Source organism: Rhinoraja longicauda, chromosome 6 (genome assembly GCF_053455715.1).
Source record: "Rhinoraja longicauda isolate Sanriku21f chromosome 6, sRhiLon1.1, whole genome shotgun sequence".
NCBI classification, from domain to species: domain Eukaryota; kingdom Metazoa; phylum Chordata; class Chondrichthyes; order Rajiformes; family Arhynchobatidae; genus Rhinoraja; species Rhinoraja longicauda.
The window spans coordinates 8,276,693-8,293,225 of NC_135958.1; the positions used below are offsets into that span (position 1 = coordinate 8,276,693).

The following is a 16,533-nucleotide window of genomic DNA, read 5'->3' on the forward strand; positions in this document are numbered from 1 at the left end:
TCTTCAAGCCCGAAACCAATAACCAATTAACTGACCTCAAGTTCACTTGAAAATTTTACATGCGGTGAAAGTTATTTGGATTCACAAGGTGAACAGTGAGTGGCCTTAAAAACGCAGGGGGAGGTTGGTGGTCACTACAAATATTCTTTGGGATCAGATTACTCCAGAGCAAAGTCACTGGACATCTGCTGGTAACGTGTTGATCCATTTGACCAGAATCAACATCTTAAATTCAAAATGATCCCACTTAACATGGGCTCAGCACTGGAAGACAGTCGAGCTTATCTCTGAAAGTGCAGAGAGACAAAATACTGGAAAACATCTTGAACATGATAGGAGCAAACCACTTTGAGAGGAAACTAGAGTCCCTTTGATTTCCTTTACAATTCAAGACCATCCATTCAAGATCACAAGCAATTGCAGAGAATAGTGGACGCAGCCCAGACCATCAGACAAACCAACCACCCTTCCATCGACTCCATCTACACTTCACGCTGCCTCGGCAAGGCCAGCAGCATCATCAAGGACCAGTCTCACCCCGGCCACTCCCACTTCTCCCCTCTCCTAAAAGGTATAGATGTGTGAAAACGCCCACCTCCAGATTCAGGGTATTTATTCACAAAATGCTGGAGTAACTCAGCAGGTCAGGCAGCATCTCAGGAGAGAAGGAATGGGTGAGGTTTCAGGTCGAGACCCTTCTTCAGTCCGAAGAAGGGTCTCGACCCGAAACGTCACCCATTCCTTCTCTCCTGAGATGCTGCCTGACCTGCTGAGTTACTCCAGCATTTTGTTAATAAATACCTTTGATTTGTACCAGCATCTGCAGTTATTTTCCTACACTCCAGATTCAGGGAGTTTCTTCCGACCTGTTATCGGGCAACTGAACCATCGTATCACCAATCAGAGAGCGATCCCGGGCTACTATCTACCCCTTTGGAGACCCTCTGACTATCTTTGATTGGACTTTACTGGACTTTATCTCACACTAAACGTTATGCCCTTCATCATGTATCTGTACACTGTGAAGGGCTCGATTATAATCATGTATTGTCTTATAGCTGACTGGCCAATGCGCAACAAATTTTTTTCACTGTACGACGCAAGATAATAAACTACACTCAATCTGTTTGCCTTCTGCTCGATGAGACCCCTTGCATTCATCAATGGACAACAGGCTTGCGGTGTAAACAATCACGACTCTAAATATTTTAGAAGAATTGATCCAGTAGAATTACAAATAGCTTACAGCCAATGCAAAATTCCTGTTGAACTTCTACAGGTGTACAGTAGAGTGCATATTGACTGGTTGCATCACGGCCTGGTTCGGCAACTGGAACGGCCAGTAATGAAGATTACAAAAAGTGGTGAACACTGCCCAGGCCATCACAGGTACTGACCCCTCCACCCATCATTGTACATAGGAGGTGTTGCCTTAAAAAGGTAGCCAGCATCTTCAGAGACCCACACCACCCTGGCCACCCACTCACATCGCTCCTACCATCGGGAAACAGGTACAGGAGCCTGAAAACCGTGTCCACCAGGTTCAGGAACAGCTGCTTCCCTTCAACCACCAGGCTCCTGAACGCTACAAACTCCAACTAAACTTCATAACTGGGCTCAAATGAAATGCATTTACACTTTTGATAGGACAAGCCCCACTGTGGAAACACTCAGGAAACCCATCGCTTGCACACAACCTGAACATTTTTTAATGGTATACCAAGCCAAGATTATTATTGCGTGGCAAACAGCAGGTTTATAAAATAATTCTAATGCACTTTGATTGCAATTTACAAGCATGAATATGCAATCTGATTTTTGTTTGTGAAAATTTTATCCTGTGGTATTTAGGATTTATCCTTCATCAAATGTTCTCATCTCATTTCACAGACTCTAATCTTATTTCAGACAGTCTAATCTTATTTCAAGTGTTCTAATTTTATTTCTGCGAGGAATTATTGATGTAACGCTCAGGCGGGTTGTTCCCTGCTCAGGTTTTCCCACAATGAAGTCTAATTGATGCAGAATCTGAATGGTGGGCATGGAATCTGAGCCATAGAGTGTGGAAACAGGCCCAGCAGCCCAACTTGCCCACACACCGACCAACGTGCCCCATCTACACTATTTCCACCTGCCTGCATTTGGCCTATATCCCTCGAAACCTATCCTATTTACAAACCTGTGTAAATGTTTCTTAAACATTGTGATAGTTCCTGCCTCAACTACCTCCTCAGGCAGCTCATTCAATACACCCACCACCCTTTCTGTAAAAAAATCACCCCTCGGGTTCCAATTACATAGAAACATAGAAAATAGGTGCAGGAGTAGGCCATTCGGCCCTTCGAGCCTGCACTGCCATTCAATATGATCATGGCTGATCATCCAGCTCAGTAACCTGTACCTGCATTCTCTCAATGGAGAGAATAGACAACAGGTGCAGGAGTAGGCCATTCGGCCCCTCGAGCCAGCACCACCATTCAATGTGATCATTGTTGATCATTCTCAATCAGTACCCCGTTCCTGCCTTCTCCTCATACAGCTCCGCTGGGCCTGTTTCCACACTCTATGGCTCAGATTCCATGCCCACCATTCAGATTCTGCATCAATTAGGCTTCATTGTGGGAAAACCTGAGCAGGGAACAACTCGCCTGAGTGTTACATCAATAATTCCTCGCAGAAATAAAATTAGAACACTTGAAATAAGATTAGACTGTCTGAAATAAGATTAGAGTCTGTGAAACAAGGGCCACATCTAACTCCCTCTTAAATGGAGCCAATGAACTGGCCTCAACTACCTTACATCTTTCCCACCCCACACCTTAAACCTATGTCCTCTGGTTCTTGATTCCCTTACTCTGGGCAAATGACTGTGCGTCTACCCGATCTAATCCTCTCATGACTTTTGTAGACAATAGACAACAGGTGTAGGAGTAGGCCATTGGGCCTCTCGAGCCAGCACCGCCATTCAATGTGATCATAGCTGATCATTCTCAATCAGTACCCCGTTCCTGCCTTCTCCCCATACCCCCTGACTCCGCTATTCTTAAGAGCTCTATCTAGCTCTCCCTTGAGTTCATTCAGAGAATTGGCCTCCATTGCCTTCTGAGGCAGAGAATTCCACAGATTAACAACTCTCTGACTGAAAAAGTTTTTCCTCATCTCCGTCCTAAATGGCCTACCCCTTATTCTTAAACTGTGTACCCTGGTTCTGGACTCCCCCAACATTGGGAACATGTTTCCTGCCTCTAACGTGTCCAACCCCTTAATAATCTTATATGTTTCGATAAGATCCCCTCTCATCCTTCTAAATTCCAGTGTATACAAGCCTAGTCGCTCCAGTCTTTCAACATATGTACACCTCTATAAGATCCCCCCTCATCCCCCTGCGCTCCAAGGAATAAACTCAGAGCCTGCTCAGCCCTGTAGCTCAGGCCCTGACTGTGATCCAAATCACTGGATATTCAGGGCGGCACGATGGCGCAGCGGTAGAGTTGCTGCCTTCCAGCGCCAGACACCCGGATCCGATCCTGGAGTTTATACACATTCCCTGTGACCTGCGCGGGTTTCCTCTCACACTCCAAAGACGTGCAGGTTTGTAGGTTAATTGGCTTTGGTAAAATTGTAAATGGTCCCTCGTGTGTAGGGTAGGGCTAGTGTATGAGGGCGATCGCTGGTTGGCACGGACTCCTTGGGCCGCTGGGCCTGTTTCCGCTCTGCATCTCTAAACTAAACTAAAATAGTGTCGACAGTGTTCAAATTTTAAAAAAGCCCAATCTTTATTAAAGATTGCGAAAGGAAATTCCATCAAACACAATGTTAATTTGAAAAGCTGCACGAAGAAAGTTATTTAACAAAGTTAGCACAAAAATATTTAACGTTAATGGAGAGAATACTCGCCTGCAGAAACGGCCAATTCTATATTGTCCTGAAACCGCCTCAAGCACAGAATACAGATATCCAATAAACCTTCTTTGTTGAAGACAGACACTGCCCTACTGCTGCTTTCACTGGGAAAACAAAAGAAAAATGCCCACACTACATTATCTTCATTTAGTTGACACATCTCCACAGGGCCCTAGTGAGACCGCACCTGGAATACTGCGTGCAGTTTTGGTCTCCAAATTTGAGGAAGGATATTCTTGCTATTGAGGGCGCGCAGCGTAGGTTTACTAGGTTAATTCCCGGAATGGCGGGACTGTCGTATGTTGAAAGACTGGAGCGACTAGGCTTGTATACACTGGAATTTAGAAGGATGAGAGGAGATCTTATCGAAACGTATAAGATTATTAAGGGGTTGGACACGTTAGAGGCAGGAAACATGTTCCCAATGTTGGGGGAGTCCAGAACAGTTTAAGAATAAGGGGTAGGCCATTTAGAACTGAGATGAGGAAAAACTTTTTCAGTCAGAGAGTTGTGAATCTGTGGAATTCTCTGCCTCAGAAGGCAGCGGAGGCCAATTCTCTGAATGCATTCAAGAGAGAGCTGGATAGAGCTCTTAAGGATAGCGGAGTCAGGGGGTATGGGGAGAAGGCAGGAACGGGGTACTGATTGAGAATGATCACATTGAATGGCGGTGCTGGCTCAAAGGGCCGAATGGCCTCCTCCTGCACCTATTGTCTATTGTCTATTTCTGCTTACAAATCATTCACCAGTTTAAACTTAGAGTCGAGAATTAGATAGATTGATTGAATCGATCGATGGTCGCCATGGGCTTGGTGGGCTGAAGGGCCTGCTCCCATGCTATGACTTTCAACCATTCAATCCACACCGACCACCGACCATCCGTTCTGTTATCCATCTGTCCATCCAGCACTTCGTGTCTACCAGCGCCTGCAGTTCCCTCCTGCCCACTGTACTGCTGTGTGTTGTGTGATCATGACGTTAATGGGCAAGGGAATGTTGCAGGCAGTGAGAGTGCCGGTGAATTCTCTGTCAACTGTTCCCTGCTGCCAGGGGAAGTGTGTTTCACCCCCTCACTCTCTGCGTCTGGCCACTGCAGGTGGCCGAGCTTTGGTGCTGAACCCTGGTTCGGATCGAGTCAGACGGATCGCACAAACGACTGCATTTTCTGCTGATTATGAGGAAATCAGTGAATGCCCTACACGTTTGGGGCAATTTACGGTGGCCAATTAACCTACAATTAAATTAGGCCCAGACGTTCCAACTGCGATGTGTAGGAACAACCTGATCTCCCGGTTGCTCAACACTAACTCCCCCTCCCATTCCCACACTGACCTTTCTGTCCTGGGCCTCCTCCACTGTCAGAGTGAGGCCCAGCGCAAATTGGAGGAACAGCACCTCATATTTTGCTTGGGCAGCTTACACCCCAGCGGTATGAACATTGACTTCTCCAACTTCAAGTAATCCTTGCATTCACTCTCTAGTCACCCCCCTCCCCCCCCTTCCTTGTTCTCTGACCAGTCTGACCGTCCCCCTGATTAAATGTTATCTCTGTATGCTTCATTGTTATCTTCTCCTCGCTAACAATGATCTATTCTACAATTTCCTTGAACTGTATTTCCTTGATGTCTTGTTTTCACACCTTACCCTTCCTTATCTCTGTGCTCGCCCTCTCCCCTGACTCTCAGTCTGAAGAAGGTTCTCGACCCGAAACGTCACCCATCCCTTCTCTCCAGAGATGCTGCCTGCCTCGCTGAGTTACTCCAGCGTTTTGTGTCTCCCTTCCAACTGCAATGTTTTGTTAGCATCTATTAAATTATTTTAGTAGAATACACAATGAGACAGGAGGAAAACCTGCAGCCAACGTTACCACTGGCATCATCAGAAACATTGGTGCGGCATGGTGGCGCAGCGGTAGAGTTGCTGCCTTAAAGCATCAGAGACCTGGGGTTCGATCCTGACTACGGGTGCTGTCTGTGTGGAGTTTGTATGTGACCACGTGGGTTTTCTCCAGGTGTTCCGGTCCCCCCCCCCAAACCCCAAAGACGTAGATTTGCAAGTTAATTGGCTTTGGTAAAATTGTAAACTGTCCCTGGTATGTAGGAAAGAAAACTGCAGACGCTGGTTTAAATCAGACGTAGACACAAAATGCTGGAGTAACTCAGCGGGTCAGGCAGCATCTCTGGAGAGAAGGAATGGGTGACCTTTCGGGTCGAGACCCTTCTTCAGACTTATGTCAGGGGAGGGGGCGGGACAAAGGTAGGATGTGGTAGGAGACAGGAAGACTTGTGGGAGAACTGGGAAGGGGGAGGGAAAGAGAGGGACAGAGGAACTATCTGAGGTTAGTATGTAGGATAGTGCTAGTGTGCGGGGATCGCTGGTCAGCATAGAGTTGGTGGACCGAAGGGCCTGTTTCCTTGCTGTGTCTCTAAAGTCTGAAATCATTAACTTTTCTTCTCACAGACAACCAATGATTCTTTGTTATAACTAGACTTTGACTATTCAAGAAGATTTGCAATAAAAATGCTCAAAGCAAACAGATAGTTACTCAGAAAACTTACCCGAGGAGAAGGGTGAACTTACCACAAGTTCCAGACAAGGTGGATCGCCTCATTGGATACATCCTCCAGGTAGTTTTTACCAGCAGCTTGCTTTTTGTGAGGACTGACAGTAGTGGAATCCAATCCCGCACAGCACTGACAACAGAAATCAAAGCTAGCAACGCACTACAGCATCTCTTTATACAAACGCAACAACTTTACAGTGTAGTAATAAGTTCACTCTACAGACTTTGAATCAAAGAATCACCACCAAGACATGTTTTCAACATTTCCCCACAAGGTATTTCTCCATTGCCCCATTGCAGGAAGGACATGGAGGCTTTGAATGGGGTGCAGAAGTAGTTTACCAGATCCAGGTCTCCACTCTCTCTCAGCCCCTTCCCCACCTAAGTCATTGTACTAGTTTCAAAGTCACCTTGTCGAGTCTCATTGTCTGTAACTCATTTTCACCTAGCCCACAGCTACCAATGGGCCCGTTCCCTTTATCATCGTTATTTTTTTGCATATCTTTCATTCATTTGTTCTATATCTGTCTATATCACCGTCTATATCTCCCATTTCCCTCCCCCCTGACTCTCAGTCTGAAGAAGGGTCTCGACTCGAAACATCACCTGTTCCTTTTTTACCCCAGAGATGCTGCCTGACCCGCTGAGTTACTACAACATTTTGTGAGTATCTTAGGTTTACCAGAATGCTGCCTGATTCATGGGGTATTAGCTACAAGGAGGGTGGAGAAACTTGGAATGTTTTCTCTGGAACAGAGTTTGAATGGAGACCTGATAGAAATATTTAAAATTATGAGAGGCAGAGATAGAGTAGACAATCAGAATTCTTTCCCCCCCCCCCCCCCCCCACCCCCAGCAATGAAATGTCAAAGATTGAGGGCAGAGTTTGGTTTAGAGATGCAGCGTTTTAACAGGCCCTTCGGCCCATTGAGTTCACGCCGACAATAGATTGCCCATTCGCTAGTTTATATCCTACACACTTACAGAAGCCAATTAACCTTACAAATTTCATTACTCTGTCTGGGACATCTAACAGTAAAACACTCTAGGTGTGTGATAGTGCTAATGCAGAGTGTGATTTTACTGAATTGCATGCAAAATGAAGGGTTTCACTGTATCCAACAGTCAGGGGGTATGGGGAGAAGGCAGGAACGGGGTACTGATTGAGAATGATCAGCCATGATCACATTGAATGGAGGTGCTGGCTCGAAGGGCCGAATGGCCTCCTCCTGCACCTATTGTCTATTAACACAGTCTTGCCAACGCTAAGACGATCCCATGGAAATATACTTACAAATAAAACCAAACACCAGCATGTGGAGAATCAAAGAACTGCAGGTGCTGGCTTATACCAAAGATAGACACAAAGTATTGGAGTAACTCAGCGGGTCAGGCAGCATCTCTGGAGAAAAAGGATGGATGGGTGACATTTCGGCTCGGGACCCTTCTTCAGACTGAAATTAGGGGCCGGGGGTGGTGGTGGTGATGAGCTGGAGACGAGAAAAGATTATTGGTCCTGGTCATTTCTCACCTCCACCTCCCATCACCCCCCCCCCCCCCCCAATACTTTCAGTCTGAAGGGGTCCGATCCAAAACATCACACGTCCTTTTCCTCCAGAGATGCTGCCTGACCCGCTGAGTTACTCCAGCACTCTGTGTCTATCACCAGCATGTAGATGTGTGTTTTGTGCATCAACAGCTTACCTCCTGCAACAGTGCCGCAAGAGGGGTCAAAACATCTTGCTTCACCATCTCATCGCAAACTTCGTACCCTCCACAAGCGCTGAGATTTCTGTCATGAACAAATATTTTTTTGTTATTCACTTCTCTTTTCACTTCTCCAAAAAATTATATTATTTTGCCGGAAAATGTTGCCGTCTGATAGACATAGAGCGTGGAAATAGGTCCTTCGGCCCAACTTGCCCACACCGACCTACATGTCCCACTTGCTTGTGTTTGCCCCATATCCCTCTACGACTGTCCTATCCATGTACCTGTCTAAATGTTTCTTACACATTACAATAGGCAATAGGTGCAGGAGGAGGCCATTCGGCCCTTCGAGCTAGCACCGCCATTCAATGTGATCATGGCTGATCATTCTCAATCAGTATCCCGTTCCTGCCTTCTCCCCATACCCCCTGACTCCGCAATCCTTAAGAGCTCTATCCAGCTCTCTCCTGAATGCATTCAGAGAATTGGCCTCCACTGCCTTCTGAGGCAGAGAATTCCACAGATTCACAACTCTCTGACTGAAAAAGTTTTTCCTCATCTCAGTTCTAAACGGTAATAACTGCTTCAACTACCTTCTCTGGCAACTTGTTCCATACAACCAACCTCCATTTGCGTGAAAAAGTTACCCTTCAGGTTCCTATTAAATCTCCCCCCCCCCCCCACCTTAAACCTATGTCCTCTGCTTCCCCTACTCTGTGCGTCTGCCCGATCTTTCTAGATCTATGAATACAATGGTGAAGTTATAAAATCATTCCTTACGAATTTGAAATGTATATACAATGTATGAAAATTATGTTTTCATGAGAGAATTAGATTTAGCTCTTGAGGCTAAAGGAATCAAGGGATATGGGAAAAAAGCAGGAACGGGGTACTGATTTTAGATGATCAGCCATGATCATATTGAATGGTGGTGCTGGCTCGAAGGGCCGAATGGCCCCATCATAGACAATAGACAATAGGTGCAGGAGTAGGTCATTCAGCCCTTCGAGCCAGCACCGCCATTCAATGCGATCATGGCTGATCACTCTCAATCAGTACCCCGTTCCTGCCTTCTCCCCATACCCCCTCACTCCGCTATCCTTAAGAGCTCTATCCAGCTCTCTCTTGAAAGCATCCAACGAACTGGCCTCCACTGCCTTCTGAGGCAGAGAATTCCACACCTTCACCACTCTCTGACTGAAAAAGTTCTTCCTCATCTCCGTTCTAAATGGCCTACCCCTTATTCTTAAACTGTGGCCCCTTGTTCTGGACTCCCCCAACATTGGGAACGTGTTTCCTGCCTCTAATGTGTCCAATCCCCTAATTATCTTATATGTTTCAATAAGATCCCCCCTCATCCTTCTAAATTCCAGTGTATACAAGCCTAATTGCTCCAGCCTTTCAACATACGACAGTCCCGCCATTCCGGGAATTAACCTAGTGAACCTACGCTGCATGCCCTCAATAGCAAGAATATCCTTCCTCAAATTTGGAGACCAAAACTGCACACAGTACTCCAGGTGCGGTCTCACCAGGGCCCGGTACAACTGTAGAAGGACCTCTTTGCTCCTATACTCAACTCCTCATCCTCCTATTTTCTATACTGGGAAGTAAGACATACTGAAAAGGTTAATGATTTTGAAGAAGGAAAGAACGACTTGTAAATGTTTCATTTTGAATTTAAATGAAATATTTAGAGAAACATGGAAATGCAGATGCTGAAATCTTGAGCAAAACACAAAGTGCTGGAGTAATTCAGCAGGTCAGACAGCATCCTTGGTGAAAATGGTTGGGAGACGTTTCAGGCTGGGACCCTTCTCCAGACACAAGAAAGGTCACGACTCGAAACGTCACCCATCCTTTTTCTCCAGAGTTGCTGCCTGACCCGCCAAGTTACGCCAGCACTTTGTGCCTGTCTTCAATAGACAATAGACAATAGGTGCAGGAAGAGGCCCTTCGGCCCTTCAAGCCAGCACCACCATTTAATGTGATCATGGCTGATCATTCTCAATCAGTACCCCGTTCCTGCCTTCTCCCCATACCCTCTGACTCCGCTATCCTTAAGTGCTCTATCCAGCTCTCTCTTGAATGCATTCAGAGAATTGGCCTCCACTGCCTTCTGAGGCAGAGAATTCCACAGATTTACAACTCTCTGACTGAAAAAGTTTTTCCTCATCTCAGTTCTAAATGGTTTTTCCTCATCTCAGTTCTTCGGTATATGTCAACATCTGCAGTTCCTTTCCACACTCAATGTTCGTACCGTTGGGGTGTAAGCTACCCAAGCAGAATATGAGGTGCTGTTCCGCCAGTTTGTTTGTGAAATGAAATGATTGATTGTATTAACTATTGATACAATAACCCTTGCTTGCCACGGCCTGGAAGGTTTCGCACTGACCTGAGGGCTCCAGCAGCCGTCTCCCTGACAGCAACACTGGGATCGAGAAGCATGGGTCCCAAGCATCGAATGGCATCCTTCTGCAGAAATGAAGGGATCACCCTTTTCTCCTGGACCAGTTTCGAAATACTTGCACATGCAAATTCCCGAACATCAGGAGACGGACTCTGTAACTGCAAGAATGGAGTTTCAGTGCAACGTGACAGAAAATCACCAACTACACACACTCACACAATTGCTTGCACAGTAGATCCTCATTTAATGCAATTCATAGAGATAGTCATACAGCGTGGAAACAGGCCCTTCGGCCCAACTTGCCCACACCGACCAACACGTCCCATCTACACCAGTCCCACCTGCCTGCGTTTAGCCCATATCCCTCTCAACATGTCCTGTCCATGTACCTGTCTAAATATTTAATAAACTTTGTGATGCCACCTGCCTCAACTACCTCCTCCTGCAGCTCGTTTCATACACCCACCCCACTTTGTGTGAAAAAGTTACCCCTCAGATTCCCATTAAATCTTCCCCCCCCCCCCCCCCACTTCACGTTAAACCTATGCTTGGTTCTCGATTCCCCTACTCTGGGCAAGAGACTGTGTGCGATAAAGACACGTTTTTCATCTTTTCCAACCGTGGAGTATCTAACTCAAGGGGGCTGAGCTTGAGGAGGAGAGGTAGTAGGAGAGGTAGCAGGAGGAGAGGTAGCAGGTTTAGGAGGGGATTTTGTTTCCACACAGAGGCATTTGAATGTGGACCGCAGTACATGATCAGATGATGAAGGTAAATATTCTCTCGACGTGCAAGAAGTTTGACAAAAGGATACAGGACAGATACAACATATATATTTTTTAAATCTGAAGAAGGGTCCTGACCCGAAATGTCCAGCTATCCATGTTCTCCAGGGATGCTGAAACGCTGAGTTACTCCAGCACTTTGTCTTTTTCATTATCAATTTTTGAGATCTGGACAGTGCTGGCAATTTCACAGTTATTGCCACACTCTAAATGCCCTTGGGAAGATGCAAGTGAGCCTTTTATTTCTGTTGCACTTACGTTCGTGTACGTTTCTGTGTTGGCGTACACAGTGGCCAACAAGGCCAGACTTTTGGAGTGGCGCAGCGGTAGAGTTGCTGCCTTACAGCCCCAGAGACCCGGGTTCGATCCTGACCACGGGTGCTGTCTGTACGGAGTTTGTACCTTCTCCCCGTGACCTGCGTGGCTTTCCTCGGTTTCCCCCCCAAGCTCCAAAGACGTACATGTTTGGAGGTTAATTGACTTGGTAAAATTGTCAATAGACAATAGGTGCAGGAGGAGGCCATTCAGCCCTTCGAGCCAGCACCGCCATTCAATGCGATCATGGCTGATCACTCTCAATCAGTACCCCGTTCCTGCCTTCTCCCCATACCCCCTCACTCCGCTATCCTTAAGAGCTCTATCCAGCTCTCTCTTGAAAGCATCCAACGAACTGGCCTCCACTGCCTTCTGAGGCAGAGAACTCCACACCTTCACCACTCTCTGACTGAAAAAGTTCTTCCTCATCTCCGTTCTAAATGGCCTACCCCTTATTCTTAAACTGTGGCCCCTTGTTCTGGACTCCCCCAACATTGGGAACATGTTTCCTGCCTCTAATGTGTCCAAACCCCTAATTATCTTATATGTTTCAATAAGTTCCCCCTCATCCTTCTAAATTCCAGTGTATACAAGCCTAATTGCTCCAGCCTTTCAACATACGACAGCCCCGCCATTCCGGGAATTAACCTAGTGAACCTACGCTGCACGCCCTCAATAGCAATCGTGCCCTCAATCGCCCTCAATCGTGCTCGTGTGTGGGGATCACTGGTCGGTGGGCCGAAGGGCCTGTTTCTGTGCTGTATCTCTAAACTAAACTTCAAAATCATTGCATTGGCAAGTAAATGATGACAATTTTGGTGTTGAAGTAAAATCTCCTCAGCCAGGAAATGCCTGCAAAAGAGTAACAAATGCGAATTCCACTCATTAGACTCTGTTTTCCTGGAAACATTGTTGTCACTGCCAGATCCAAGTCTTGATCAAGGCACAAATCGGACAGTCACATGTACCGTGAACAGTGAAAGTCTTTTGTTTGCGTGCTATCCACTTACATCAGGTTATACTACACATGAATACAATCAAGCCCAGTTCAAGTCAAAAGGTAATGCAAAGAAAAAATACCAAGAGTACAGAGTATAGTGTTGCAGCATTGTAGCATTACAGTTCCAGAGTAAAAAGTTCAATGTTCACAATGAGGTAGGTTGGAAGATCACTTATGTGAAGACTGTATTCCAACCTTAACTCTGTATTAGGAAGGAACTGCAGATGGTGGTTTAAACCGAAGAGAGACACAAAAAGCTGGAGGAATTCAGCGGGACAGGCAGCATCTCTTGAGAGAAGGAATGGGTGACGTTTCAGATCAAGACCCTTTGTGACGTTTCGGGTCGAGACCCTTCTTCAGTCTGAAGAAGGGTCTTGATCCGAAAAGTCACCCATTCCTTCTATCCAGAGTAACTCCAGCATTTTATGCCTAACTCTGTATTCCTTTATCACTCTGGTCCTTCATAAATTACAGGAGTTTTTTCATTCCCAACATGAAATCTATATTTTAGACTTGGCACAAGGTGAGCAGGACAGGATTTAATAGGAATCTGAGGGGCAACTTTTTCACTCAGAGGGTGACGGGTGTATGGACCGAGCAGCCAGAGGAGGTGTTGGAGGCAGGTACTACTACAATATTTAGAAGACACATGGGTTGATACGTGGATAGGAAAGGTTGAGGGGGTTAAGGGCCAAACACATGCAAATGGAACCAGCTTAGATGGTGCAACTTGATCAGGCGAATGGACGAGCAGATGGGCCTGTTTCCGTGTCGAATGACATGGCCTTAATCACACTCACCCTGAACTTCTTTTCTCTCTTTCACATTTTCAAAGCATGCCTTCTGGCATCTCACTCCAACCTTTCTTCTATGAATACTGTTTTATTTATTCTCCTAGATTTGCAAAAAACATTTTTTCAATAAAATCTTTTTGTTTACTATCTGTTCAGGCTTGTTTAACACAGGAGGGTGGGAGGAGTGAGCCAACAGATTGAACTTTAAAATGAATGAATGGAAAGGGCAAAATGGATGTGCATCTAGTTAGATAGAGCTCTTAAGGATAGCGGAGTCAGGGGGTATGGGGAGAAAGCAGGAACGGGGTACTGATTGAGAATAATCAGCCATGATCACATTGAATGGCGGTGCTGGCTCGAAGGGCCGAATGGCCTACTCCTGCACCTATTGTCTATAGTTGGGGCACAGGGTGGGAGAAGAGAAGGAGGGGGGGGAGGGGGGGGGCATCAGTCAGTCACCTAAAACTGGGTATCCATGTACTCCAGAGATAAAGAAACTGTTGTTAATATAATCCCCAAAGTTATTTTCTCAAGTAAGCTTATTCAAGTTTTTAAAATGTTGTTAATATAATACAATGTAATAATTCTCTCAAGTATTTCCTTTATCAAATAAACTGACTCAAGTAAAACAACTGCTGTTAATATCATTCCCAAGTAATTCCTTTTTCAAGGAAATGTATTCAAGTTTACAAAACGCTGTTAATATAATTCATAAACTTACTTTATTAAGTAGTGCAAGAAAATGACTGCAGATGCTGGTACAAATCGAAGGTATTTAACTTCACAAAATGCTGGAGTATTCTCAGCAGGTCAGGCAGCATCTCAGGAGAATTAACTTTATTCAGTATAAGAAAATATCTGCAGATGCTGGTACAAATCGAAGGTCTCGACCCCGAAACGTCACCCATTCCTTCTCAAAATGCTGGAGTAACTCAGCAGGTCAGGCTGCCTGACCTGCTGAGTTACTCCAGCATTTTGTGAATAAATCGATTTGTACCAGCATCTGCAGTTATTTCCTTACACCCATTCCTTCTCTCCTGAGATGCTGCCTGACCTGCTGAGTTACTCCAGCATTTCTGTGAATAAATAACTTCATTAAGTAAACTGACTCCAGTAAAAAAAAGAACTGCTGTTAATCCCTTTACCGGGGAGACTTATTCAAGTTAAAACATGCTGTAAATATCTTTCCAAGACCTTCTTACTTTCTCCAGTAAATCCCCAGCTGGCGATGAGATGTCTCCGCCTGCCCCCTCCGTCTCTTCATCCTCCTCTGGGGTGTTATTCGCCGGCCCGAGGGGGGAGAACTGCGGGCGGGGGAACTTGTGGGTTTTCCTTTTGCCCATGGTCTGTGTCTGTGTCTGTGTCTGTGTGTGGCTGGGAGAGAGGGGATAGAGAGAGGGGGACCGCTTCTCCACGCGTGTAGCCGGCTACTGCGGCCAGGGACGTCACCGCCGGGGCGGACACCAAGAGCTACTTTGCAGAGGGGTCGCGACGCACACTATTTATTCCCTGTCCAGGCTGGTTGGTGACTTGCAAACACCCAAATTCCTTTTAACCGGGGCCAGGGTGCACTGGAAAATCCTCCTACCAAATCCAACGTCTCTTGCACGAACGCCACAGGTAGCATTTTGCAGGGGGGGGGGGGGGGGGGGAAATAAACCCAAATTCCTTTTTACTCAAAAAGCAAAATTAATAAATGCCAGCCCCGGATGTGATGTTGGAGATCGGTTCCTCCCTCTAAACATCACGTCAACATAAAGCACACTGTGCTGGAGAAATGTAGATGTTGGTTTACACCGAAGATAGACACAAAATGCTGGAGTAACTCAGCGGGTCAGACGGCATCTCTGGAGAGAAGGAAGACCCTTCCGCCTGTCCCGCTCAGTTACTCCAATATTTTGTTTCTTTAGCATCGCTGGAGAACTGGGCCACCTTACCCTTCCATGATATATCTCTCCTTCACTCTCATCACAGTCTCATCACAGGAGACTCACTGTGATGGATGTTTCTTTTTTTGTTTTGTTTTGTGTTGGTTGTGATTGTGTGTGAAATTGTTTATTTTCATTGCTCTGTTGCTGGTCTGTGGATGACCTTTCATTTCACTGCACATCTTGTATGTGTATGTGACAAATAAACTTGACTTGACTTGAAGAAGGGTCTCGACCCCAAACGTCACCCGTTCCTTCTCTCAAGTGATGCTGCCTGTTCCGCAGAGTTACTCCAGCATTTAGTGTTTAAACCAGCATCTGCAGTTCCTTCCAACACCTGGAGAAGATGTTCAACACTGGAGAAGATGGGCACCGCTAGGGAACATGGATATCTAATTTTAGATGATTAACTTATCAACGCCCCTCTTCCCTCCTCCCCGTGCCACACCTAGAGGCACGCACATGTTGCCCCATTCCATTCCATTCCATTCCTTCCACTGGCTTCACAATTTGTGCACATCTTCTATCCTTATCTCATACCTCATGTTTTTTCATCTCTGGCCTTTGTCCAACCATTTGGTTATCAAAACCCCCTCACCTGTATCTGCCATCACTTCAATGATTCAATACTTTATTGTCACATGTACCTAGCTAGGTGCAGTGAAATGGACAGATGTATTCAAGAGAGAGTTAGATTTAGCTCTTCATGCTAACAGGATCAAGGGGTATGGGGAGAAAGCAGGAACAGGGTACTGATTTTGGATGATCAACCATGATCATATGGAATGGAGGTGCTGGCTTGAAGGGCCGAATGGCCTACTCCTGCACCTATTTTCTATGAAATGCTTTGTTTTGCATACACCCGATTTTGCATAAAATTGTACAGCAGACCTCACCTGGGCAGTACACAAGAGTTGCCCCGTTTAACTTGCCAGGTCTTCTTCCCCCTCCCCCCCCCCAAATAGTCTGAAGAGGGGACCTGACCCAAAAGGTCACCTATCCATGTTCTCCAGAGATGCTACTTGACCCACTATGAGATTCCAGCACTTGGTGTCTTTTTCCGTAAACCAGCATCTGCAGTTCCTTATGTCTACATTCAACAGAGCCTGATCAACGCTTGGATAGCTG

The 16,533-nt window shown here is 46.0% G+C and overlaps 1 protein-coding gene across 1 annotated transcript in view; it reads right to left on the reverse strand.

Annotated features, from left to right (window-relative positions):
• Positions 1-15,019, reverse strand: part of heatr3 (HEAT repeat containing 3) — a 40,653-nt gene extending 25,634 nt beyond the window's left edge. The window contains exons 1-5 of the mRNA XM_078401640.1: positions 14,680-15,019; positions 10,572-10,744; positions 8,171-8,258; positions 6,484-6,596; positions 3,904-4,007 (exon numbers count right to left, since the gene is read on the reverse strand). Coding sequence (XP_078257766.1) covers positions 3,904-4,007; positions 6,484-6,596; positions 8,171-8,258; positions 10,572-10,744; positions 14,680-14,820 — 619 coding nt within the window. The 5' untranslated portion in view covers positions 14,821-15,019. The remainder of the gene's footprint in view (positions 1-3,903; positions 4,008-6,483; positions 6,597-8,170; positions 8,259-10,571; positions 10,745-14,679) is intronic.
• Between the last annotated feature and the right edge of the window lie 1,514 nt (positions 15,020-16,533).